At 36.9% G+C, this 27,984-nt stretch overlaps 1 protein-coding gene across 3 annotated transcripts in view; it reads right to left on the reverse strand.

Moving 5' to 3' along the window:
- The window catches only part of LOC145277588 (uncharacterized), a 176,595-nt gene that overhangs the window by 36,924 nt on the left and 111,687 nt on the right, over positions 1–27,984 (reverse strand). For all 3 annotated transcript variants that reach the window (XM_080129102.1, XM_080129101.1, XM_080129099.1), the window contains 3 exons: positions 27,582–27,690; positions 23,599–23,940; positions 8,351–8,749 (listed from right to left, as the gene is read on the reverse strand). In XM_080129102.1, coding sequence (XP_079985228.1) covers positions 8,351–8,749; positions 23,599–23,940; positions 27,582–27,690 — 850 coding nt within the window. The remainder of the gene's footprint in view (positions 1–8,350; positions 8,750–23,598; positions 23,941–27,581; positions 27,691–27,984) is intronic.

The raw sequence follows: 27,984 nt of genomic DNA on the forward strand, positions 1-27,984 counted from the left end.
TTTGAATGCTTTTTCACTTCCTGTCGCGTCATAGCGTAGCGGTAAGATGTCAGGTTTTCTTTCACTTTCTTTTCCACTTTTGCGTTACGGGTTTGAGCCTGTCTGCCTGCCTACTACCACTTTATTTTTTCAGCTCATCACACACCTCCAAACACCAGGGCAACGCCAGGCACCCCAGCTAGTGGTTTAATAAAGGAAAAAAAAATAATTGAAGCAACATTTATAAAAACCTATACAGAACTTTTAACAATTCGAATATTTTAATTAATAATATGTATAAATTATTGTATGTTTAATCCAAGACCCTGAGTGTGGCAGCAGGACTCGCTGCTGGCCCACAAATTCAAACAGACCGAGGCTTGTCTTCAGAAGGAGTGCTATGAGTTTGTATCCTTTACTCACTAGTCTCCACCTCCCTCAACCAGAACCCGCTGGACTACTTCGTTTGATCATACGTCGAGAACATCAACATAACCTCCCATAACACCAAGGTCAGCCTGATCGCTGCTATCCATCGAGCTCCTGTGGAAAAGAAAATCCATATCGAGGCAGAGATTGCAGCTGAAGGTGGCTACAGTGAATACATGTCAGCTCTACTACATAATCAAATTACCTGAATTGCAAATCAGTAATATGTTTGAGTCACCAGTTCTAGGAAGGTTGTCATAAGTATTTTAATGGTAGATGCTCCAATAAACTACAAGCACTTGTACCCCTCGACATAAATACCCCTGACAAGCAGGAAGCGGTAGAGTTCTTTAGATGTAAGACAGCCCTCTACTCCAATAGTTTCTTCCCTAGAACTGCTAAACTTTGGAACTCTCTTCCGGGATTCTGCTTTCCCAACTGTACTGACATGCAGAAGTTCAAGTGTAATGTGAACAGACATCTTGCTGCTCATCTCCCTCCATAATGCCCCTGCAACTTATGTCCCCGATAGTAGCCCCCCTCCCCCCACATCAGTGGCACTGTGCCTTGTTTGGGTTGAAAATGGAATTTTTTAAAAAATTGATTTTTCAATAAAAGTTTTAAAATAAACTTGTAGTGTTGTTTTCTTTAAGGTGACAAATTTATCATTTCACCCTGTATATGTTTATATATATCTATGCATAAGATTCACTGCCATATAAATTAACCAATGAATTTGAATTTTATAACAAAGCTGTGTAAGGGTGGTAATGTGAGCTATGTTTAGTTTCATTTAGTTTTATGCAAAAGAACAAAAGAGGAGGATAGATATCCGAATTTTCGCAAAAGTGAAAATTCGGATTTTTACAATAATTATTAAACATCGATTTATAACTATTTCCCAAATTTCAAGGGTATTTTTTAGTATTTTAAAAAGTTTTAAGTAGTGTAATATATGTACAACTTCCAATTCAAAAATTCAAACATTTAAAATTTGCATTAAATTTCATCCGTAGTTATTAGACACAAATTAAACCAAATTCCTTGAATTTCAATTTCTTTTTAAGAGTCCTTAAGCTTAAGCCTTAAATGAATTTAAAAAGTTCAATAATTAAAAATAAATCATGAGATGTTTTAGCCCTTCTTTTTAATACAGCTAAAATTACATGAAATTATTTTTATTATACAAGTTTTTAACATAATTTTTTTAGCAGTTCAAGGGTTAAAAAACACAGAAAATTTGAGCCATAGCTACTTACCTTCTACTTGAACTGTCTACATTTGTTTCTGTTGTGAAGGAACATAACTGGCTATACACCGGTTACAAACTGTATATATATATTGGACTGTTTGGCAAACAGCGGCAGACAGCGGCAGACAAGCAGTCGCAGTAAGACGGATAGTCTTACGTGTTGATTATCAGACTTTCTTCCCCATACTTGTTACTATGTACTTCTATTTACCTTAGGCGAGCAGCCTTACGTTTCTGTATTATAAATAAACCCCATTACACATACCACTCGGTGTAACTCACGTTTGTCTTTATTTCCTAAGTATTTAGGAATATAACAATGGCGACGAAAGGATGTTCTTTCTCTTAACAGAGATAAATTACCGTACCAAGGACTGTGTACAATGCAAGGATTTTTTGTTTTACGAAAAAAACAAACTACACAAGGATTTTTGACCACGTGCGTCAATGAATTTAAAAATTTTTCCTACCTAAAGTAGCGAAAAGTACGGATTTTTCTTCGTAAAGAACTCACAAGAAATTATAGAAACATGTTCAAGGTAAAGTGGAATTTATATTTATTTTGACAAGTATAAAAAAAAAAAAAAAAAAATGGTCGCAAGTTGAATTCGAAACTACACTAAAGGATTACGAGTTTCGAAAGAAAAAATATAAATACAACGACTATTGTACCATTTTATGCCACGTGGGAACGGCAGCCATATATTTTTTTTTTTTGGAAAATTAATTGTTTGTTATTGCCTTTATATAAATAATTGGAACTATTTGTCGTGGGAAGTAAGAAATATTTTGTGTATGAACTTACGTTGTTGAAAAAAAAAAAAAAAAAAAAAAAAAAAAAAGAATTATTTTACAAAGCCTGTTGAATTACTATGGATGAACTTTGTTGAAACGTGTTGTGTCTGCATATTGCTACTAATTTACGATATACGTAAATTTACGATTTTTCTTTGGAATTATTGTGTAGAATTCGAAAAGACATTTTTGTACTAGAAGCTAACATGGAACAATTAGCAGAGTTAACTAAGGCTCTAGCCCTTAGCATCCAGGAACAGACAAAAATGACTCAACAATTTTTAGCGCAACAACAACAACAACAACAAATTCAACAACAACAGCTACAGCAACAGCTGCAACAACAACAAGAAAGAACACAAAAAACTTTAGAGGCACAACAAGAACAAACAAACATACTACAACGACAAATGTCGACACAGCAAAAGAATTTAGAAAAGCTAATTCTAACGTCGACCGGGAAGAAGACTAATTTTTCTGCCGAGGGTATTTCAAATTCACTAACGGAATTTCGTTACTCCCCGGATACTGGTGTTACTTTCCCTGCATACTACAGAAGATACGAAACAATTTTTACGAAAAGATGTTTAGACTGGACCGATGAGGAAAAAGTTACCCTGCTACTACAAAAACTGGGTACTGATGAAAACACCAAGTATGCAAATCTAATTCTACCAAAAAAACCGGAGGAGGTTTCGTTCGAGGAAACAATTAGTACCTTGTCGAAAATATTTGATAAAAGGGATAGCCTATTTCACTCTAGATACAAATGTTTGAACATTCGGAAGGCAGAAGCTGAAGACTTCTAGAATATGCTTGCACTGTGAACTGTTTATGCGAATCATTTAAATTGAATGAAATTTCCGCAGACCAATTTAAATGTTTAATTTTTGTACAAGGTCTCACAGCACCAAGGGACAAAGATATACGTTCACGGATCCTAACAATTATGGAGGCGGATCCTAACATAACATTGCAAAAAGTCACTGAAGAGTGTCAACGTCTGATTAACATAAAGAAAGACAACACTCGCATTGAAGAGAAAAATATTTTTAAGGTGCAGCAAGTAAAAAGGCAAGGGACCACAAGAAAGTCCAGGTTCCAAGAACACAGGATCCTTAAAGGATACAAAGACCCAAAGCTAAAGTGTAAATGTTGTGGTAGTTTAAGACACAACAATAAGACCTGCTGGTTTAGGAACAAAATATGTTATGAATGTGGTCTCAGAGGTCACAAGGGAACATACTGTGCCCAGAAGAAAAGACAAGGGACCGATAATGTAAATACGCTTCGCATGAATAAAGAAAAAAGCTGCGAAAGACGGAAATATGTTGATGTTCGGATAAATGGACATCTGGTTACATTGCTTCTGGATAGCGGTGCAGATATTAGTATTATAAATGAAGATATATGGAAAAGGATAGGTCGACCTGAATTAACGAAAACCAGAAAGACGGCGTGAAGTGTGTGCGGCAAAAGATTAGAGTTCAAGGGAGAATTAAAATGCAAAGTGACATTCGCTAACCAGACTCATAAATCCAAAGTGTACGTCGTACCAGGAAAGAATACATGCCTGTTTGGGGTAGATTGGATTGTCCTGTTTAATTTATGGGAGAAACCCATAAATTCGTTTTGTAACGTTTTAACTGCAGAAAAAGCAAACCAAAGGGAAGACTTCCTGAAGGATTTGAAAACTGAATTTCCCAATGTTTTTGCCGAAGGACTAGGACTCTGTATTAAGACAGAGGCAAAATTTGAATTAAAGAAAAATGCCACTCCAGTATTCAAACCTAAAAGGAATGTGCCTTTTTCAGCGATGGACGCAATCGAAAAAGAGTTGGATAGACTTCAACAACTGGAAGTCATTGAAAAAGTTAACCACACAGATTGGGCAAGTCCAACCGTGTATGTAAAGAAAAAAAATAACAGAATAAGGGTCTGTGGAGATTTTTCAACGGGTTTAAATGACTGTCTATTGGACCATAATTATCCCCTTCCGTCCGCAGAAGATCTGTTCTCTAAGCTTAACGGAGGAAAAATTTTTTCTAAGATAGACCTCTCAGATGCTTACTTGCAAATTAAGATCAGCGATGAATGCTCCAAATACTTAGGCATAAATACTCATAAGGGCATTTTTAAGCTAAAGAGGCTTCCTTTTGGATTAAAGGTTGCTCCTGCTATTTTCCAGCAAATTATGGACACGATGCTGGCAGGGTTGGAATTTTCAATGGCCTACCTTGACGATATCCTAATTAAAAGTGAAAATTTGCAAGATCATAAGAAGCATGTAAAAGAAGTATTCAAAAGAATACAGGAATTTGGTTTTAAATTGAGCCCAGAAAAATGCGATTTTTTTATGAAAAAAATTAAATATCTAGGTCAAATAATCGACAAAGAGGGTCGAAGACCGGATCCACAAAGGACTGAAGCAATTGAAAAGATGCCTGCTCCAGATTCAGTGACAAAATTAAAATCGTTTTTGGGATTAGTTCAATACTATGCAATTTACATCCCTAACATACATAATTTAAGAGCTCCTCTTAACGAGTTACTGAAAAAGGGTGTTAAATGGAACTGGAATAAGGAATGTGAATCTGCTTTCCAAAATATCAAAAGATGTCTACTGTCAGACTTAGCATTGGCACATTTCAATCCAGAAAAGGAACTAATACTAGCAACGGACGCCAGTGATTACGGTGTTGGCGCTGTATTACTTCACAAGTATGAGGATGGTAGGACAAAAGCTATCGCCCATGCTTCAAGAACGTTGGTTGCAGCGGAGAAAAATTACAGCCAAATTGAAAAAGAGGCGCTGTCGATAATATTTGGAATTACAAAGTACAATAGATTTCTCCATGGACGATCTTTTATTTTGCAAACCGACCATAAACCCCTACTTACCATATTTGGATCAAAGAAAGGCATTCCCACACATACTGCGAATCGATTACAGCGATGGGCTGTAACCCTCTTAAACTATCAGTTTAAGATGGAACATGTATCCTCAAAAAAGTTAGGACACGCAGATGCATTATCACGGTTGATCCCTAAAAGAAGCGAAAGTTTCGAAGAAACGGTAATTGCTGCGCTTAAAGACGAAAGTGAATGTACAAGTTCAATGTGTAATATGATACGTGAACTTCCGGTAACTTTCGAAAAAATAAAAAAAGAGGCAGTAAATGACATTTTCATTAAGAAAATGAAAAATCAATTGGGATGGATAAAAAAAAATAAAAAGGTAGATCAAACAACGCCTTTTTCCATCTGTGAAGATGTGCTCATGTATGGTGAGAGGATCGTAATTCCACTAACGTTACAGAGGAAAATTCTGAAGGAATTTCATACAGGTCATCCGGGCATTTCGAGAATGAAATCCCTTATGAGAGGATATGTGTACTGGCCTGGTATGGACAAGGAAGTTGAAAAATGTGTCAAGACATGCAGAGGATGTCAATTAGCAGCTCGAGATCCTCCAGTAAAAACGACGCCATGGCCAAAGACGGACCTACCCTGGTCACGTCTGCATATTGATTATGCGGGACCTATAAATGGTTATTTTTACTTGATTATTGTAGATTCTTTTTCAAAATGGCCAGAAATATTTAAGTTTAGACATCCAACAGCAAAAAACACTGTGAGTGCGCTTAATGAAATTTTTAGCCGTTTTGGAGTGCCAAAAACCTTAGTGAGCGATAATGGAACAGCATTTACTGCTCATGAATTCAAAGAATTCTGTGACTCACTAAATATTCTACATATGACAACACCTGTGTACCATCCACGATCGAATGGGTTGGCCGAAAAATTTGTAGATACGTTTAAAAGGGCACTTAAGAAAAATCTTACTACGGACACAGACGAACAATGTATTCAAACATTTTTAGCAATTTACAGGGTGACACCAAATCCTAATAATAATGTCAATTCTTCCCCGGCTGAGCTAATGTTTGCAAGAAAGATAAGATCTGTCTTCGATAGGCTGCTACCAGAGAAAAAGAAAGTTTTCAAAAAAGAAAACCTTAATACCAAGTGCTTCTCCCCAGGTGAAAATGTATATTTCAAAAATTTTCAAAATGGACGAAATCAGTGGGTTGAAGGTATTATCAAAAAAAGGATTGGGAGCATGGTCTATACCATCCAAGGATTAAGTTTTGTCTGCAAAAGACACAGAAATCAAATACGTCCCAGACTGTCTCCAAATGTGGAAGAGACACCAATGGAAACATTGTGCGATATTTTTGATATACCAAAACCAGCGTGTGTACCGCAAACAATGAATATTTCGCCTGAACCGACCATACGGGCTGGACAGAAACCTTTACCCCGGGTAACGCTGACCAGAAGGAAAAGCGCAAGAAAGAGAAAAGTTACCAGGAGATTAAGCCCTGACCCTAAAAGGAAGAGGTATTTAAGCTAAAATCAGGAAGATTTCAGCTTCAGGGGGAGGTGTTGTGAAGGAACATAACTGGCTATACACCGGTTACAAACTGTATATATATATATTGGACTGTTTGGCAGACAGCGGCAGACAAGCAGTCGCAGTAAGACGGATAGTCTTACGTGTTGATTATCAGACTTTCTTCCCCATACTTGTTACTATGTACTTCTATTTACCTTAGGCGAGCAGCCTTACGTTTCTGTATTATAAATAAACCCCATTACACATACCACTCGATGTAACTCACGTTTGTCTTTATTTCCTAAGTATTTAGGAATATAACAGTTTCTAAGAAAAGCATTGAAATCATTTGAAGTTAAAGTCCAGATAGCATATAACTCACCTATATCACAAATTAAAATGTTCAAGTTTAAAGACAACCGTCCTTAGTGCTATTTACTGATAAGAATATATACTTGGGAGGAAATTGTCAGGGTAGGGATGAGAGAGGGTTGGCAGAGCTGATTTCAGTCAAATAGCAAAGAAAAACAATGTTGTGCAGAATTTGAACCAGACGCAACTAACCGTCTGCTCGGCTTTGCTCAAAATATGATGTCATGCGCTCGGGTTTAACTGTAATCTGACATAAGACACTGATCAATACATAACAAAGGAGCAAACGATCTTTGAGGAAAATATTGGAGGGAAAAAAATCAACAGGACTAGCCGTTATATTTTTTTCTGGTGATTTTATTATATTTAAATGTTTTCTTCAGTATTTACCTTGAGTAGCGTTGTTACGCTTTGATAACTGGCAACGATCGGCAAAAGCCGGCAGTTGACATCTTATTCTGAGTAAAACTGAGTGGTCAGTTACGCCTGGTTCGAATTCTGCATAAGTACCACAATGTTATTTAAAAACAAGTAGAAAATGTTTGCAAATCTTCCTCATTAATGCCTAGACTGAGCAGGCTCATTCTGAGCATATTCATGGTGTGTTTTCACAGGTTAATTTGACACAATGGTAATAGTTGGTTTAATCCTTGGACAAGTTATATTGAAGACTTAAAAAAATTGTACATGATACCCCCTTCCTAAACACACAGCATCATGAGAGAAGCATCAAGTGCAAGTGGAATAATCCCAGGAATGGAATGTTGCCCTCCTCTATATCTTCATGTAGCAACTAATGAAAACGGGAGCATTCGGGTCGCCATCGACTATAGTCTACCACTTAGCTTAGGTTGTGTTTTTTCCCCACTTTAAACAAGGTATATTGTCACTGAAGTGTAAGAAGCTATCTATAGTAGAGGCAGGAACCAAATTTATAGGAGATAACCTGGTTGAGTAGTTGGACAATGAAACATTTGTTCACATTACATTTAAATGTTTGCATGTTTGGGAAACAAGGAGCAGGAAGTGAATTTTAAAAGCATTCAATCTGAGTAAAAATGCTATCAGAGTAGAATTTATTAAATTTTTAATGTTTATGAGAAAAATTTCTAAAAATTCTTTACCTGAATTTGAACTTGTTGTTGTTGCTTTTGTTGTTGTTGTTGTTGTTGCTGCTGCTGCTGCTGCTGTTGTTGCTGCTTTTGTTGTTGTTGTGCTAGTTGTAATTGTTTTTGTTGACTAAACTGAGTTAGATGTTGAATTTGTTGAGCTAACTGTTGTTGCTGTTGTTGTGTTAATTGTTGCTGTTGTAACTGTTGTTTTTGTTGTTGTACCAGCTGCTGCTGTTGTAACTGTTGTTGATCAGGTTGTTGTTGTTGCTGTAACTGCTGCTTTTGTTGTTGTATTAGCTGCTGCTGTTGTAACTGTTGCTTTTGTTGTGGTTGATCAGACTGCTGTTGTTGTGATTGTTGTTGAAAAAGTTGCTGCGTTTGCAGAAGCTGGTGTTGGCTAATTCCGTCAGTCTAAAAAAAAGAAATGATCAGAGCAGACATACAGCTAGTGATAGAAACTGTATAAAAGATAAAAGCTCACAAATAAGAATGATCGGTTCTTCAATTTTATAAAATAAAGATAAAGAAAAATCTGTATGATGTATGTACCCATAAAGAAACAAAAATACCATATTCCAAAAATCATGTAAATTGACAAAGTAGTTTTATTTTTAAATAAGAAAATCAAATTTTATGAGTAACAGAATAGCAACTGTCTTGTCTGCTATTTTGAAAACAATCTAAAAAAAAAAAAATAAGGGCAATAACTCCACAATAACTTCGAACTTGCAAGATTTATGTTATAGCCTGGGTGCCCGGCGGTGTGTGTTGAGCAAAAGAAAAAGTGGAAGTAGGCAGGCAGGCTCGAACCTCAATCGCAAAGTAGGAAAATCGCATGAAAAAAAAAATGTGACAGCTTTGCTGTTGCGTCCATCGCCAAACTGGAAGTGACGTAGGTTTAAATTAAGGCTAATCAATCAAAAAGAGGGGATCACTTTTGAAAATATTGGCAAAAAAAGTGATGCGTCCCTGTAGAAAAGTGCCCAGATGAGAATGAAGGAATTAATGTTTTTAGCCAATTTTTCGATATTTGTCGTCCGAACGGTCAAGCTTCAAAACGATACTGATCTCATGAAAATCCGTCGCCTCTGTTGAAAGTTTTAGGCAGACATACATACATATATACATACATACATATATTTAAACAGACAGGTGAGATTTATATTATAGATGTCTATGAATTCCCATTAAATGGTTAAAAATGATTTTCATTATAAAAATAAAACTACTTGATCAATTTATGTGACTTTTGGAATATGATCATTGCATTTTGTGTATGGATACATACATCATACAGATTTTTCTTTATTTTTGTTTTTTAATATGAGTGAATTTTCAACAAGAACCGAATGATCAAATTTGCATAAAATGTCCGTTACCAATCTTAAGAACAACAATGCTTTGGAAATTCTCTTCAAAAATGCATATCATCATCATCAAACGTTTTCTGAACATTTCTCTGAAGAATAGAATCTATCATATCTTAAGCATCTCGATAATCTTCAGTCTCCCATGATTTTATTTATCTGACTGATTTCTCTTTTTTACCTTTCTATTTCTTTTACCCTTTTGCATAAAACTAAATAAAACTAAATATAGCCCACATTACCACCCTTACACAGCTGTGTTATAAAGTTCAAATTCAGTGTTTAATTTGTATAGTAGTGAATCTTATATAAGGATATAAATAAACATATACATAAATTTATGGAGAGTAGATAATACAGTGGATGTGTTATCGGCAGCTCCAGTAACTCTCGCTTCTCCTATTTTGTCATCCAGTCCTCATTCAATGAGTGATTTTTCTGACAAAGGGTGAAGAAAAAGCTGCTTAAAGGTCGGTAGTACTTGGTGACCAGTAGTCTGAGATGTCGGAAATTTGTCTGTCTCTATCTGTCCTTGTGGCCATGTCACTAGTAAGGGTGCTGGAGGTAAACGTTTGTCTGGGCTGACGTTATCCGCCTGATAGTCAGGGACCCGAACCTTGGATTAACCACTAAGGAGGCTGTCCTATCAGCAGGCGCAAAGTACTGGGACTGCTGTATTGCCATTTGGTGAGTGGATCTGGACCATGCAGTAGTCTCTGGTGGGGCCTCTCGATGCCATACTAGTGGGTAATTGTTACGGCTTTACCTTTTCGTGTGCTACAAAAAATAAATTTCCTGTCTTTTTCTCTCTTACTTTCCCTCTCTGTACTGCTCTAACCAAGTATGCCGACCTATTCCACAAATCCTTAAACCTCAACATGAAATATCTCCAGAATAAAAAATCGATTAAACCTAGAACCCCATCTTCCAACGTAGACCCCTACTACCAGGTTTCCTTCTCCAACATCAGGGGTCTACGTTCCAACCTTCCAGAGGTTGAAACCCAATTACAGGAGACGAAACCGGACATATTCTTTCTAAGTGAAACTGGAATAGGGCCGACCACTTCCCTAGATGAGTTCATAATTAACGGATACTCAAATTTAACAGCTAAATCTGACCCCCAAGATCGCCATGGGCATGGAATATGTGCCTACATTAAGGATGGCTTCCCGTGTGGCAGGGATATCTCTAGAGAAGATCCTAATTTACCATTTATGTGCTTCAGGGTTGCACTTGCTAACACCACTGCATTTATATTTGCCCTCTATAGGCCCCACAACAGCGGAGTTACTATCTTTAAGAGCATATCTGAGAAAATAGACCACATACTGTCTTCACATCCCTCGGCTAACATCCACATATGTGGTGACTTCAACGTCCATAACGTGGAATGGCTGACCCATTCAAATAAGACAGACGATGAGGGGAGGTTTTGTCATGATTTTGCCATTGCTTATGATCTCACTCAGATTGTTCGCGAACTCACCCGTGTGCCCGATACACCCGGTCAATATGCAAGCCTCTTAGACCTTTTTCTCTCAACTTCCCCTGAGCTATGTTCATATTCCATTCATTCTCCTCTAGGATCCTCCGACCACTCTGTCGTATCAGTTAAGATAAAAACAAAATGTAAGAAGCCCCCAGACGTACCCCTCCACCGTACTGTATACCGATACGCTATGGCCGACTGGGATAGCTTCCGTACATTCATATCTGATTTACCTCTGCACTCCATGTTTAAAAAGGATGTGTCCTCTATAGTATCAGATCTGACCGAATGGTTAATTGTAGGCATAGACCAATTCATACCATCTAAAAAATTCCAACAAAAACCTAACAGTCAGCCATGGTTCTCCCCAGGATGTGCTGCTGCCATCGCGCACAGAAATCATTTTTTCCATAGCTACCAACGTAATAGATGCACTGAGACTAAAGCTGCTTTTAGGTCTGCCAGCAACCACTGTAAAAGAGTAATAAAAAATGCAAGAGAGCTATATGCCCAGTCTGTTAAATCCAAGGTAGCTGATCAGCGGCTTGGATCCCACCAGTTTTGGCAAATAACAAATAGGATCCTGAACAGAAGTGTGCATTCTATCCCAACCATTATCAATGGACCAGAGGTCATCTCGTCAGCGTCAGACAAGGCCAAACTATTTGCAAAGAACTTTGCAGCTAATTCTATCCTATGCGACGAAGGCCATCAACTCCCCATATTTCCTCCTATAACACAGAACAAGCTAGGTAACATACAAATATCCGTACATGAGGTCGCCAAGCTAATAAAGAACCTAGATTCCAGTAAAGCAACTGGCCCTGATGGCATCCCAATTATAGTGTTAAAAAAGCTTCAACCAGAACTTGCTCCCATACTTACGAAACTATTTAAGCGCTGCCTTAAGGAGAAGTGCTTTCCGACTCCCTGGAAGACCTCATCAGTTTGCCCTGTATTTAAGAATTCAGGTGATAAGTCATCTCCCTCTCAATACAGACCTATAAGTCTCCTGTGTGTTATGAGTAAGTTGCTGGAATCCATATTAAATAGAGAAATAGTCAACCACCTCAGCAGGAATAACCTTCTTAGTGACACACAATATGGTTTCCGCTCTGCAAGATCTACCGCAGATGTGCTGACGGTTATATCCCACAGGATTAGTGAATCTCTTGACAAAGGCTTCCTTTCTAGGGCAATTGCTCTCGACATATCAAAGGCCTTCGACAAGGTATGGCATAAGGGTCTACTTCACAAGATTTCCACCTACGGTATAACTGGAAATGTTTTCTCAATCATTAAATCATTTCTCTCTGATAGGCTCATAAGAGTAGTGGTAGATGGACAAAAATCGGAGGCCTGCAATATAAATGCTGGAGTCCCTCAGGGGTCAATCCTGGGCCCAACTCTCTTCCTGATCTACATCAATGACCTCCCTAAACACATACTTAAATCATTCGTTGACATCTATGCTGATGACACGACCATCTACGGCAACACATCAAAGGCTGTAAATGACAAAGTTCTCTCTGATTCTCTCTCCTCTGATCTCGAGCGCGTGGTTCAGTGGGGGAAGATGTGGCTGGTTACCTTTAATGCATCCAAAACCAAACTGCTATCCTTACATCATCAACGCTCTGATCCCCATCTGGCATCAATTGTGATGGATGGCTCTCGTCTGGGTGAGGCCCCGTGTTTTGACAAGCTTCTGGGTTTGACCTTTACTCCTGATCTGAAATGGAACACGTACATCAAGTCTGTTGCCAAGGTCGCTGGAAAGATGGTGGGATCCTTCTACCGCTCCAGAAGATATCTCACTACGGATGCAATTCTCTACTATATAAAAGCCAAGTACGTCCAAGGATGGAATACTGTTGCCATATCTGGGCAGGAGCTGCTAAAAACAGCCTATCCTGCCTTGACAGAGTACAAAATAGACTTCGTGGCTTATTGGGGGATGCCCTTTTCTCTACCCTGCAACCTCTCTCCCACAGAAGAGAAGTTGCGAGCCTGTCCTTGTTTTATCGTTATTTCCATGGCAGATGCTCGTCTGAACTCCAATCTCTGGTCCCCCCTCGCCAATCTTTCACGAAAAACACCCGTCTAGCTGAATCCACTGTGAAAAATTTCCCCCACTCTATATCTGTGCCTAAATCAAAACGCAGATTCCATGAACAAAGCTTCTTTCTTAGAACTGCACGCCTGTGGAACTCTGTTCCGTCTGCCTGCTTCCCTCCGGACTACAACTTGGATGTCTTCAAGTCCAATGTTAACAAATTCCTAATGAACCGCCTCCTTAAGTAAACATTTCAGCAAATCTCCTCACTAACGTAATGTACTTGCAATAACCCTTATCCCTGAGTGGCTTCCGGGCCTTGATAAGTGGTGATCACTGTGTAAAAAAAAAAAAAAAAAAAAAAAAAAAAATACATATATCTAATTTATACAAATAGCTATCCAGCGTCCTAGATAAGTAATGTCCTTTAGTAATGGAAATTTGGTAAATTGGATTACGTAAGGGGAACGGCTCATCAAGAATTTGTTTACATTGGACTTTAAGACAACCATATTGTAGTCAGCTGGAAAGCAGGCAAATGGAAGAGAGTTCCACAGGTGTGCAGTTCTAAGAAAGAAGCTTTGTTCATGGAATCTACGTTTAGGTTTAGGCACAGATAAAGAGTGGGGGAAATTTTTGATAGTGTTTTCAGCTAGACAAGTGTTTTTCGTGAAATTTTAGTGGAGGGGGGGGCATAGATTGGAGCTCAGACGAGCATTTGCCATGAAAATAACCATAAAACAGACACAGGCTTGCAACATCTCTTCTGTGAGAAACAGGTTGCAGGGAAGAGAAAAAGGCATCCCCCTACTAGGCTACAAAGTCTATTTTGTCAAGGCAAAAAGGTCTTTCTAGCAGCTCCTGCCCAGAGGTGATAACAGTACTCCATCCTTGAACGTACCTGGCTCTTATATAGATAGAGAATTGCATCAACAATGAGATATCTACTGGATCAATAGAAGGATCCCACCATTTTTCCAGTGACCCTGGCAACAGATTTGACGTATGTGTTCCATTTCAGATCAGGAGTAAAGGTCAGACCCAGAAGCTTGTCAAAACATGGAGCCTCCCCAAGATGAGAGCCATTCATTTTAATTGATGCCAAATGGGGATCCGAGCGTTGATGATTTAAAGATAAAAGCTTGGTTTTAGATGCATTAAAAGTAACCAGCCACCTTTCCCCATTGTATCACGTGCTCAAGATTAGAGGAGAGAGAATTAGAGAGAACTTGGTTGTTTACAGCCTTTGATGTGCTGCCATAGATGGTAGTGTCGTCAGCATAAATGCCTATGAATGATCTAAGGATGTGATTTGGAAGATCATTGATGTAGATCAAGAAAAGAGTTGACCCCAGGATGGACCCCTAAGAAACTCCAGCATTAATACTGAGAGCTTCTAATTTCTGCCCATCAACCACTATGAGCCTATCAGAGAGAAATGATTTAATAATTGAGAAAACATTTCCAGCTATACCTTAGCTGGAGATTTTTTGAAGTAGACTTTTATGCCATACTCTATCAAAGGTCTTTGATTTGTCAAGAGCAATTACCCTAGAAAGGAAGCCTCTGTCAAGATTCACTAATCCTATGAGATATAACCTTAAGCACATCTGCTGTAGATCTAGCAGAAGCATGTCACTATTTTTTACAAAGGCATCACCACATTATCAAGGCCCAGAGGCCACTCAAGGATAAGGGTTAAAGAGTGTACAGTAGAAGTTGGTCAATATAGTAATCATTAGTAATGAAAATTTGGTAAATTTAATAACTTATATGGAACGGCTCATCAAGAACTTATTTACTTTAGACTTGAACAAAACCATATTGTAGTCAGCCGGAAAGCAGGAAAACGGAAGACAATTCCACAGGCGTGCAGTTCTAAGAAAGAAGCTTTGTTCATGGAATCTACGTTTAGGTTTAGGCACAGATAAAGAGTGGGGGAAATTATTGATAGTGTTTACAGCTAGACGAGTGTTTCTTGTGAAAGTTTGGCGAGGGGGGACCATAGATTGAAGCTCAGTTGAACACTTTCCATGAAAATAACGATACATCAGAGACAAACTCGCAACATCTCTTCTGTGAGATAGAGGTTGCAAGGAGGAGAAAAGGACATCTCCTACGAGGCTACGAAGTCTATTTTGAACTCTATCAAGGCAGGACAAGTTCTTTCTAGCAGCTCCTGCCCAGATGTGGCAACAGTATTCCATCCTTGGACGTACCTGGCTCTTATATAGATAGAGAATAGCATCAGCAGTGAGATATCTACTGGATCGATAGAAAGATCCCACCATTTTTCCAGCGGCCTTGGCAACAGATTTGATATACGTGTTCCATTTAAGATCAGGAGTAATGGTCAAGCCCAGAAGCTTGTCAAAACTTGAGGCCTCCTGAAGACGAGAGCCATTCATTTCAATTGATGACAAATGTGGATTAGAATGTTGATGATGTAAAGAGAGAAGCTTTGTTTTAGATGCATTAAAAGTAACCAGCCACTCCTTTCCCCATTGTACTACGTGCTCAAGATCAGAGGAGAGAGAATTGGAGAGAACTTGCTCGTTTACTGTCTTAGATGTGGTACCATAAATGGTAGTGTCGTCAGCATAAATGTCTACAAATGATGTAAGGATATGATTTGGAAGATCATTAATGTAGATCAGGAAAAGAGTTGGGCCCAGGATGGATCCCTGAGGGACACCGGCATTAATATTGTGAGCTTCTGATTTTTGCCCCTCAACTACTACTCTTATGAATCTATCAGAAAGAAATGATTTAATAATTGAGAAGACTTTTCCAGCTATACCATAGCTAGCGATCTTATGAAGTAAACCTTTATGCCATACCCTATCAAAGGCTTTAGATATGTCAAGAGCAATTGCCCTAGAAAGATTGCCACCGTCGAGAGATTTGCTAATCCTATGCGATATAACTGTAAGGACATCTGCTGTAGATCTAGCAGAACGGAAACCATATTGAGTGTCACTAAGAAGGTTATTTTTGTTGAGATGTTTGATTACTTCTGTATTTAATACAGATTCTAGCAACTTACTCATGACGCACAGGAGACTTATTGGCCTGTACTGAGAGGGGGATGAGCGATCACCTGAATTCTTAAATACAGGGCATACTGATGAGATTTTCCAGGGAGATGGGAAACTATTCTCCTTAAGACAACGTTTAAACAGTTTTGTAAGTATGGGCGCTAGTTCAGGTTGAAGTTTTTTGAGTACTATAATTGGAATACCATCAGGGCCAGTTGCTTTACTGGAATCAAGGTTTTTGATTAGTTTGGCAACATCACGTACAGATATACGTATATCACATAGCGTGTTTTCTGATACAAGAGGAAATATTGGGGGTTGGCGGTCTTGGTCGCAAAGGGTAGAATTAGCTGCAAAGTTCTTGACAAAGAGTTTGGCTTTGTCTGATGCTGACGAGATTACCTCAGATCCATTGATAATAGTTGGGATGGAGCACACGCTTCTGTTCAGGATTCTGTTTGCTATTTGCCAAAACTGGTGGGAACCAAGCCGCTGCTCAGCTACTTTGGACTTAACAGATTGAGCATACAACTCTCTTGCGTTCCTTATTACTTTCTTACAATGGTTGCTGGCAGTCCTGAAAACGGCTTTAGTTTCCATACATCTATTACGTTTGAAGCAGTGGAAAAAGTGATTTCTGTGCGCAATGGCAGCAGCACATTCTGGAGAGAACCATGGCTGGCTGTTAGGTTTTTGCTGAAACTTTTTAGAGGGTATGAAATGGTCAATACCTACAATCAACCATTCAGTTAGGTCTAATACTATAGAGGACACATCCTTTTTAAACATGGAATGCAGAGGTAGATCAGATATAAATCTACGGAAGCTATCCCAGTCAGCCTTAGTGTATCGATATACTGTACGATGAAGAGGTACGTCTGGGGACTTATTACATTTCATTTTTATCTTAATTGATACAACAGAGTGGTCGGAAGATCCAAGAGGCGACAGAACAGAAACTGAACATAGTTCAGGGCAAGTTGTGAGAAAAAGGTCTAGTAGGCTCGCATACTGGCCGTCATTATCGGGCACACGGGTAGGTTCCTGAACAATCTGAGTGAGGTCATAGGCAATGGAGAAATCCTGACAGAACCTCCCCTCATCATCGGTCTTGTTTGAGTGGGTCAACCATTCGACGTTGTGAACATTGAAGTCTCCACATACGTGAATGTTAGCTGAAGGATAAGTAGAAAGGACTTGGTCAATTTTCTCAGATATGCTTTGAAAGATAGTAACTCCGCTGTTGTGGGGGCGATAGAGAGTAAATATAAATGCAGTAGTGTGAGCTAAAGCAACCCGGAAGCACATATAAGGTAAGTTAGGATCTTCCCTGGAGATGTCCCTCCCACATGGAAAGCTATCTTTAATATAGGCACATATTCCATGCCCATGGCGATCTTGGGGGTCAGATTTAGAAGTTAAGTTAGAGTATCCTGTAATTGCAAACTCATCAAGGGAAATAGCCTGTCCAATGCCAGTTTCACTTAAAAATAAAAGGTCTGGTTTAGTCTCCTGTAATTGGGTTTCAACCTCTGGAAGGTTAGAACGTAGACCCCTGATGTTGGAGAAGGAGACATGGTAGTAGGGGTCTACGTTGGAAGTTGGAGAACCGGGTTTAATCGTGTATTTTTTCTTGAAACTTGTCATGATGAAATTTTGGAATTTGTGGACTAGGTCGACAGATTTACTTAGAGCAGGACAGAGAGGGGAAACTAAGAGAGAAAAAGAAAAGAAGAATTTTTTTTTTTTTTTTTTTTTTGTACCACATGATAAGGTAAAGCCGTAACAATTACCCACTAGTATGGCATCGAGAGGCCCCACCAGAAGCTACTGCATGGTCCAGATTCCATTCACCAAATGGCAATACAGCAGCCCCAGTACTTTGCACCTGCTGATAGGACAGCCTCCTTAGTGGTTAATCCAAGGTTCGGGTCCCTGACTATCAGGCGGATAACGTCAGCCCAGACAAAACGTTTACCTCCAGCACCCTTACTAGTGACATGGCTACAAGGATAGACATAGAAACAGAAAATTTCCACCAACTCTGCCAACTGTTCGCGCAAAAATACTGCCAACCTAGAAAACAGCTTTTTCTTCTCCCTATGTCAGAAAAATCACTCATTTAAAAATGAGGACTGAGGGACAAATAAGAAGAAGCGAGAGTAACAGGAGCTGCCGATAACGCATCCACAATGCGTTTTCTACTCTCCATTAAAAAAAAAAAAATAAAAAAATAAATAAATAAAATAAATAAATAAATAAATAAATAAATAAAAAATAACTATTAAGTATTGTACTTAATAAAAGTCCAACGGACCTGTTTAAGGGAAAGTATGGTGATAGATTCCCCTCCCACGAACTAAAAATGAGTACAATTAGGTAATCTATTTTTGCAATCAACTCAGTAGATAAATAAACATTTATGGACGAGAAAAAAAAAAAAAAAAAAAAAAAAAAAAAAAAAAATTAAAGCTAGCATTTAATACAACAGAAATACATAAATTAAATACTGAAATAAAATGTAGTTATTAATATTTGAATCTTAAAATAAAAAGTGCGAATTAATAGAGAAAATCACTTATCACAACAACGCATTCCGTCTCCAAACTAGTGAAGAATTTAACTTTTAATAGCGTTCAGAAGATTTTTTTTTTAAATTAACCGTTAAGAGAAAGCGTGATTTTATTCTGAACTTTAACTAATCACGTTTTAAGCAACTTATGATATAAAACAAAATCGGATGGGGGGGGGGGGTTCTTCCAAAGTTAGTTGGTGACGTTATAAGTAATTGCGAGATAAGATGGGAGCCAGAAATTAGGGGTGGGGGACTGAAAATGATAATATAATGGATTGATTATACAATATTTAAGATCAACTTGGTAGATAAACATTTATGGACGAGAAAAAAAAAAAAAAAAAAAAAAATTAAAGCTAGCATTTAATACAACAGAAATACATAAATTAAATACTGAAATAAAATGTAGTTATTAATATTTGAATCTTAAAATAAAAAGTGCGAATTAATAGAGAAAATCACTTATCACAACAACGCATTCCGTCTCCAAACTAGTGAAGAATTTAACTTTTAATAGCGTTCAGAAGATTTTTTTTTTAAATTAACCGTTAAGAGAAAGCGTGATTTTATTCTGAACTTTAACTAATCACGTTTTAAGCAACTTATGATATAAAACAAAATCGGATGGGGGGGGGTTCTTCCAAAGTTAGTTGGTGACGTTATAAGTAATTGCGAGATAAGATAGGGAGCCAGAAATTAGGGGTGGGGGACTGAAAATGATAATATAATGGATTGATTATACAATATTTAAGATCAACTTGGTAGATAAACATTTATGGACGAGAAAAAAAAAAAAAAAAAAAAAAAAAAAAAATTAAAGCTAGCATTTAATACAACAGAAATACATAAATTAAATACTGAAATAAAATGTAGTTATTAATATTTGAATCTTAAAATAAAAAGTGCGAATTAATAGAGAAAATCACTTATCACAACAACGCATTCCGTCTCCAAACTAGTGAAGAATTTAACTTTTAATAGCGTTCAGAAGATTTTTTTTTTAAATTAACTGTTAAGAGAAAGCGTGATTTTATTCTGAACTTTAACTAATCACGTTTTAAGCAACTTATGATATAAAACAAAATCGGATGGGGGGGGGGGGGGGTTCTTCCAAAGTTAGTTGGTGACGTTATAAGTAATTGCGAGATAAGATGGGAGCCAGAAATTAGGGGTGGGGGACTGAAAATGATAATATAATGGATTGATTATACAATATTTAAGATCAACTTGGTAGATAAACATTTATGGACGAGAAAAAAAAAAAAAAAAAAAAAAAAAAAAAAAAAATTAAAGCTAGCATTTAATACAACAGAAATACATAAATTAAATACTGAAATAAAATGTAGTTATTAATATTTGAATCTTAAAATAAAAAGTGCGAATTAATAGAGAAAATCACTTATCACAACAACGCATTCCGTCTCCAAACTAGTGAAGAATTTAACTTTTAATAGCGTTCAGAAGATTTTTTTTTTAAATTAACCGTTAAGAGAAAGCGTGATTTTATTCTGAACTTTAACTAATCACGTTTTAAGCAACTTATGATATAAAACAAAATCGGATGGGGGGGGGGGGTTCTTCCAAAGTTAGTTGGTTTTAACTACTTCTCTATTTAACATAGATTCCATCTACTTACTCATGATGCACAGAAGACTTATTGGTCTGAACTGAGAGGGAGATCACCTGAATTCTTAAATACAGGATGTACTGATGAGATTTTCCAGTGTGTTAGGAAGCAATTCTACTTAAAACAATGCTTAAACAGTTTTGTAAGTATGGGATCTAGTTCTGATTGAAGCTTTTTGAGCACTTTAATTGGAATGCCGGTTAGGGCCAGTTACTTTACTGGAATCAAGGTTTTTGATTAGCTTGGCAACATCACACACAGATATTTGTATGTTTCATAGCATGTTTTCTGATACAGGAGGAAATACTGAGGGTTGACGGCCTTGGTTGCATAGGGTAGAATTAGCAGCAAAGTTCTTGGCAAAGAGTTTAGCTTTGTCTGATGCTGACGATATTACCTCAGGTTCATTGATGATAGTTGGGATAGAGCACACGCTTCTGTTCAGGATCCTGTTTGCTATTTGCCAAAACTGGTGGGAACCAAGCCACTGCTCAGCTACTTTGGACTTGACGGACTGAGCATACAACTCTCTTGTGTTCTTTATTACTCTTTTACAGTTGTTGTTGCCAGTCCTGAAAGCAGCTTTAGTCTCAGTATATCTATTACATTGGAAGCAATGGAAAAGTGATTTCTGTGCGCAATGGCAGCAGCAAATTTTGGAGAGAACCATGGCTGGCTGTTAGGTTTTTGCTGGAATTTTTCAGAGGATGTAATGATCTATACCTACAATTAACCATTTCACTAGGTCTGATACTATAGAGGACAAATCCTTTTTAAACATCACAAACTGAAAACTATTGTTAACTTTCGCAAAACTCACTTTCCCTACTCAAACTCTGTAAATTAACTCTAAATATATTGACCTTTATGTCCAATCCTTTATGTCCGATCCTTGATTAGCCATCCTATTTTCAAATGCCTTGTGTGTGTTTTGGTCAAACCCCTATGGTGAGCTACGATGTTCACTCTTTCGCTGCTGGAAGTTCAAGTGCCCCGAAACGTTTTCTGCGCATGCGGCTAGAGGCGCCTTTTTTACTAAATTACTTTAAAAAATTCAATGTTTTGATTTTCTGACCAATCAGAGAATTTTTCAAGCTGTCGAAAATTCGGTGTCTGTGGGAGCCGATGAGAATCTTTAAAAGAGCTCTGTATTTTCAAAAAAAAAAACTGTTAACAAAAATTCAGAGATAGTGTTGGAAGGCATATATCACTACTGTCTGCAGCTCAACTTTAACACGACAACACTTTGAACATAACAGTCAGCTAATCAGACAATGTAGGCGAACACACAGACACAGAAAAAGTAACTAACTTTTGCATTTCCCCTTTTATTATCGTATGCTCACTTGAAATTAAGTTTATGAAAATAATTATTTTAAAACTTCTCACATTTTTCAATGAACCTTCCAAAGTGATTAATTAACTCTACTCAAAAACTTTCAGTGAAAATTATTTTATATAGTTGAGTGAGGAAGTTTGTTTTACGATTTACAGACCCGTGAACTAATCACAGCTCTTGAATTATCAACTCAAACTTCCTCAAAATCTCAAACTAATTTCCCCCTTTTGTTCACTCATAAATGAACTATTATTTTCAATGAAAATATTTCCTAAAATGTAATAAATCTTTTTCTTTTTATAAATTGAGAGTTAACCTTGTTTGTTATGTTGATATATTTTCTACGAAAGAACCTCGTAAATTCGACTCTCTGTCTCGCTCTCTTTACTTCTTTTCCCCACAATAATAACATTAATTAATAATAAATTAAAAAAAAAAAGGAATAGGCCAAACCCCCTCCCCCATTGTCTTTCTACTAAGTAAACGTCCTATACTTTCGCTCTGCTAATCAACTATTTCCTCTTTTTTTTTTAATAACTTTTTTTTTTTTAAATCACCCCCAACACTCAGGGGGAGGGGGAGGGTAAGCATCAATAGTATCACATATGCATTTCTTTATTTCTTGGGTCCTGGATATATCCGATGGTGAGGCCCCAGCTTGCTGGCTTTGGGGAGTGTGGAGCCACCACTTAATTGCCATTGCTCCCAGGTCCACTCTGACCCGGAGTGGTAGTAACTGTTAGAGTCCCAACTATGGATAAAATAGAAACCAACTTGAAAAAAAACAAATATATTCTATTAAAAAAATTTTCTTCAAAATCACTGGATTCAGCATTAAATAACCTGAAAAGGATTGATATACCATAAAACAACCAACCAACCTTTATTTCTTCAGGGTTAATTACAAATCTGAGATTATAGACAAATTTTAAGAAGGTGATATTTTTCTTTGTTCAATTTTAAATGGTAATTTGGAGTTAAATGCTTGCCATATAAAATGAAAATAAAAATTACGATGTAATGCTTTACCATTGTACCTGATGCAGTAATCACCCTCGGTGAGCTGAGTCAGCTTCCTCTAAAAGAGAAAGTTTCTAGGGATTTACATTCATCACAAGTGGTCCCCAGTAACATGTGTATCTAAGCCAGAAAAAATAACAAAGTTTTGTTTTTTTCAGAAATGTGTCCTGTTCACTTTGTAACTCGGTTTGAATCTCCTGACCAGCAGTAATAATCACTTCCTACACTGATGATTGTGAAAGAATGAAACACTAGTATCTATAGATGTGAAAAATAATTAATAACATTTATAATTATAAGTGCCTTTAAATAATTAAAGTTGAGCCCTGTCTGTGGAATTAAGAAAAGGTGATCAACTAGAGATATGCAACATTCCAAGTTTCTGTCATTAGAATGACCCCTGACTGCTTACTACATTTGGCATTTATAGATGTTTCATTTCTTTTAATTTTTGTGAAAACTGCTGATGGCCTAGATGTCATGTCCTAGCCGATGGATCAAAGGTTGACTTTAGGACTGGGTTTGAATCTCCCAGCCAGCAGTAATTATCACTTCCTACACAAATATTGTAAAAATTGTAGAATAATTATTAATATATATATATATATATATATATATATATATATATATATATATATATATATATATATATATATATATATAATTATTCTATAACATGTCAGTGATATTATTAGATACAGATTAAATAAAATGGAAAAAGTGATTCTCACTTTTTTCTTTCTCACCTGACACATTTGTGATGGGATGTGCGTTTGGAAAACAATTGGCTGCGCAGTGACAGAAGTCGGCTCTGTTGCTTGTCCAGATTGGTCGACAGCTTTCTGTAAAGACTCAGCTAAAGCTTGAATGCCAGCAATACGTTGTTGTTGTTGTTGTTGTTGTTGTTGCTGGAGTTGTTGCTGTTGGAGCTGCTGCTGCTGCTGCTTCTGCTGCTGCTGCTGCAGTATCTGTTGCTGTAAAAACTGCTGCACTTGTTGCTCAGTTGTAAAAGTGATCGTCTGATTCGTGCCGTCCTTCAGAACCACGTTTTTCATATCTTTTACGTTCATGTCTTTAATATTTAAGTCCTGAGATTAAAAAAAAAATTATGGAAATGGCTCCAGACAAGGCATAAAGCCAGTAAGAAACTAAAAAAAAAAATATCTCTTTAATATCAAAATGACCCAGATAACAGCAATTATCATCCCTGTGTCAAAAACATTGCTCATGGAATGTGAAGACTAACGGATAAAGTAAGAGAAACTAGACAAAAGTAAACCAAAGGTACACTTTCTATTCTCCTCAACATCATATTTGGTGGTTAATGACCGTTTTACGTGTTGGCATGTGTTGGACAGCTTTTAGAAATTGACTTCCAAATTAATCTGTTTATTCATCCCTCTTTCTCTGAAGACCATCCTTCATCACGCATTTTCCTTGACCTTGCTCTTCCAACTGATCCTGCTACCTCAACTGTTCTACATCTTCTAATCAAAGAACTCTCATCTACTCTTTCAATGTAGCCATACCATCAAAGTCTCCTGTGCTGCACACCTTTCACTGTACTGTCTACATCTGATTGTCCTCTGTGGTGATCAGATCTAAGCCTATCCTAAAGACTCACATTATATATCCATCATATCATTCTCATGCCATCTCTCTCTCCATGCAAAACATCTCATTCTTGTTTCCATCAATAATTACAAGAAGCCTTCTCAACCACCAATAGCTATGGCTAAAGACACATTACCTGAAACTACTTCTTTCAAACTCTTCGGCTTAACATTCACAGGGAACATGAGTTGGAACAGATACATTGAGAGCATTGCTAAGGCTGCTGCGAAGAAGATGGGCTCTCTCTACCATGCTAGAAAGTTACTTATGCCTGAAACTGTACGTCTACAAGGCCACCATTCGCCCATGTATGGAGTATTGTTGTCATATTTAGGTTGGTGCATTTGCTACTAGTCACTCACTCCTGGACAGGGTTCAAAAGGAGTCGTCAACCTGATAGGTTCTGAACCGTCATCTAAGCTTCAGCCTCTGTTCCATCGACAAAATGTTGCATCCCTCTGCCTATTCTACAAATATTTTAATGGTGGATGTTCTAAGGAACTACTAGCCCTTGTACCTCCTCGATCTAAATACCCCCGACAAGCAGCAAAATCCCACCCCTACACAGTTGAGATCCCTAGATGTAAGAAAGCCTTCTACTCTAATAGTTTCTTCTCCAGGACTGCTAGATTTTGGAATTCCTTTCCGGTTTCCTGCTTCCCCAACTATACTGACATGCAGAAGTTCAAGTGTAATGTGAACAAACATCTTGCTCCTCAACTCTCTGCATAGTATCTCTGCAACTCATGTCCCTGATAGTAGCCCCCTAAATCAAAGTGGCACTGTGCCTTGTTTGGGGTGAAAATGTAATTTTAAAAAACAAAAAAAAAAAAAAAAAAAAAAAGGTTGCTTTTTTTGTATTTTGTATATTTTTGTTTGTTTTCACATTCTCTCTTTCTCGTCCTCTATTTTCAGAATTCAAATGTTATTTTTATATTTCTATAGTCCTCGCGGTTCGGAGAATCAAGTGTCTCCAAATTCCACTCTGTACATTTTTGTTTAATTATTTGCTTCCAAGTTTTCTTTGGCCAGTCAAAATTCCTGCAATTCAAGACATCCATGCTTCTGCAACGGTTCATTCAAATGGTCAAATACTTTACATGACTGTACCAACAAGACTACTTCGATACTGAGTAAATGCTGCATTTTCAGCAAATTCTACAAGCAAAAATATTGGATTGGGTCAAATTTCACATTCTAGATTTATTTAATTATGGATCTGTCATTGTGTCACAGTCAGGTCAGAGAAGACTTAGTGAGAATCCAGTATTCACTGCCAGTAACATGACGCTCCTGACACAGTTGCCATAAAATTTGCCCTGAATGTAAAGGGAGACAACTTATGATGTCATCAAATGCAAAAGCCCATGAAATTTTGCTGTCTTCACCCTTGTTTAGTTGCACTGTTTGGCTGCCAATTGTGTTGAATAATTTAGCTTGTGTCTACTATTACTATGCCATGAGCAGAATAGGTAAGATTACCAACTGATGATAAAAAGCTGGTAGCAATTTTTTTAATTCGCTTCTGTCTACAATTGGATATTTTTGTGTATGTGTGAACCCCTTAACAACACAGCATATATCACTATAAAAAAAGTCTTGATCTAACTCTTTGCTAAAAAAAAAAAAACTCTGGAATCTGAAGATATAAAAAAACAAAGGGAAAAAAGGAGAGAAAGAAGATTTGATGGAAATAATGTGCTTCCTACTGGAGCTTTGTTTAATAGTATGTTTTTCTTAGATGAAAACAAATTCAATGCAACAACCATTAGATCTTTATCATATAGTAGACTTTCTTCCAACAGCACTATTTTCAATACTGAAGCTAGGAACGATATGCTAATCATTGGAACTTATTTATGTAGTATTACTTTGCTTCAACACCGTTTTCAGTATCAATCTTTATCACTTAATGATCTTAGCCCTTTGAGTACTAAAACACATGTGACATCTTTTATTAAGCTTATCTTTTATAGATGGTAAAGCATGTCAGTAACACATGCTCAATATGCATAAATATTTTTCGTTCTTTTATGCATTTCTTTCTCATATTTAGATTCTGCATGCCAGTTAAAGACAAAAAACTAGGGTTTAATCCTTGGTAAACTCATACTGAAGACTCTAAAACTGATACTTAATGCCTCCTTGTTAAATACCCAGCATTATAAAAAGAGCATGAAGGGTAAGTGGAAAAATTCAAGGAAAGAAATGACACCCTTACATTTCAGTGTAATAACCAATAAAAAGGGAACCTTCAGGTCACTCTTAACTATGGTTGATCCATTTACTTTCATTTTTATTGCTGTTGACAAATTTTTGTCCTGATATATGAGTGGGTCAGGTCATCCTTTGTGGTTGACTCTATAAAACAGGGTTTTAGTATTGGTCCAATGAATCTTTTCTAATGGTAAATAGAGGATGGAGATCAACTGGAACCCATGTGAAAGGTTGATAATTGATTAGCTGATTTGAAAATGAGATATAAAAAAGATTTGAAGTCAGAGTCAATGAATGCAAAGAATGTGATAAAATATGAGCTAAGATAGGAACGCTCATATCTACAAGATCATCCAATTTTTTTTTCTGCTAAAATGATTAGTGTTTAAATCTTGAGAATTCTGTTAAATCCAATGTTGCTTCCAGTTATCTTGGATGTTTCCCTGTCACTTGACTGATGTAATGCTGGGAATAATAAAGGGATGTGTACATAGAATATTTATACAGAATATTTGCTTTACTATAAATTCAAGATGGGGGGGGGGTACACTTGGAAAAAAGATGCATTACTTCTGAAGAACAAAGGTGATAGCTGTTTTGTTTTTTTTGTGTAATTGCTTATAGTACAAAATTAACTAAAAACTGGTATATAGAACAGACAAATCTATGAAGTTGAATATCATATGGTACAGAGAAAAAAATTTCTTTTGCAGATAATACAACAATAACAACTTGGTCCAAATGGGAATGCAACTAACAATAACAATTTGGTCCAAATAGGAATCTACTTAACAATTACAATTTGGTCTAAATGAGAATGCACTAAACAATAACGATTTGGTCCAACCAGGAATTCACTTGAAAACAATAACTTGGGCTAGATCATGAGTCAATTTACCTTGACTTTTTTGAAATATCCACCATGCAGTCTCATGTGTCCATTCAGTGCAGGGACATTTTTAAATCGTTTGTCACAAGTGTTGCATTTGATTGGCTTCGATTCATCACTGCAAAATAAGGGATACAAATAACAGAGCATTTTTTATATATAAAACTGCATAAAACATGACACAATACACAAAGAAAATTAATAAGAAGCTGCGTTTTTATAAATTTTTGTGTGCCAAAAAATGCAACACATACACTTAACAGCACCCCCTCATATATATATATATATATATATATATATATATATATATATATATATATATACATATATATATATATATATATATATATATATATATATATATAAACACCAAGTTAAAATAAAACTAATACCCTCCCCCATTGCAATAGCT

This window comes from Euprymna scolopes, chromosome 6 (assembly GCF_053919585.1).
Source record: "Euprymna scolopes isolate OS-2025 chromosome 6, ASM5391958v1, whole genome shotgun sequence".
In the NCBI taxonomy this organism is placed as follows: Eukaryota; Metazoa; Mollusca; class Cephalopoda; order Sepiida; family Sepiolidae; genus Euprymna; species Euprymna scolopes.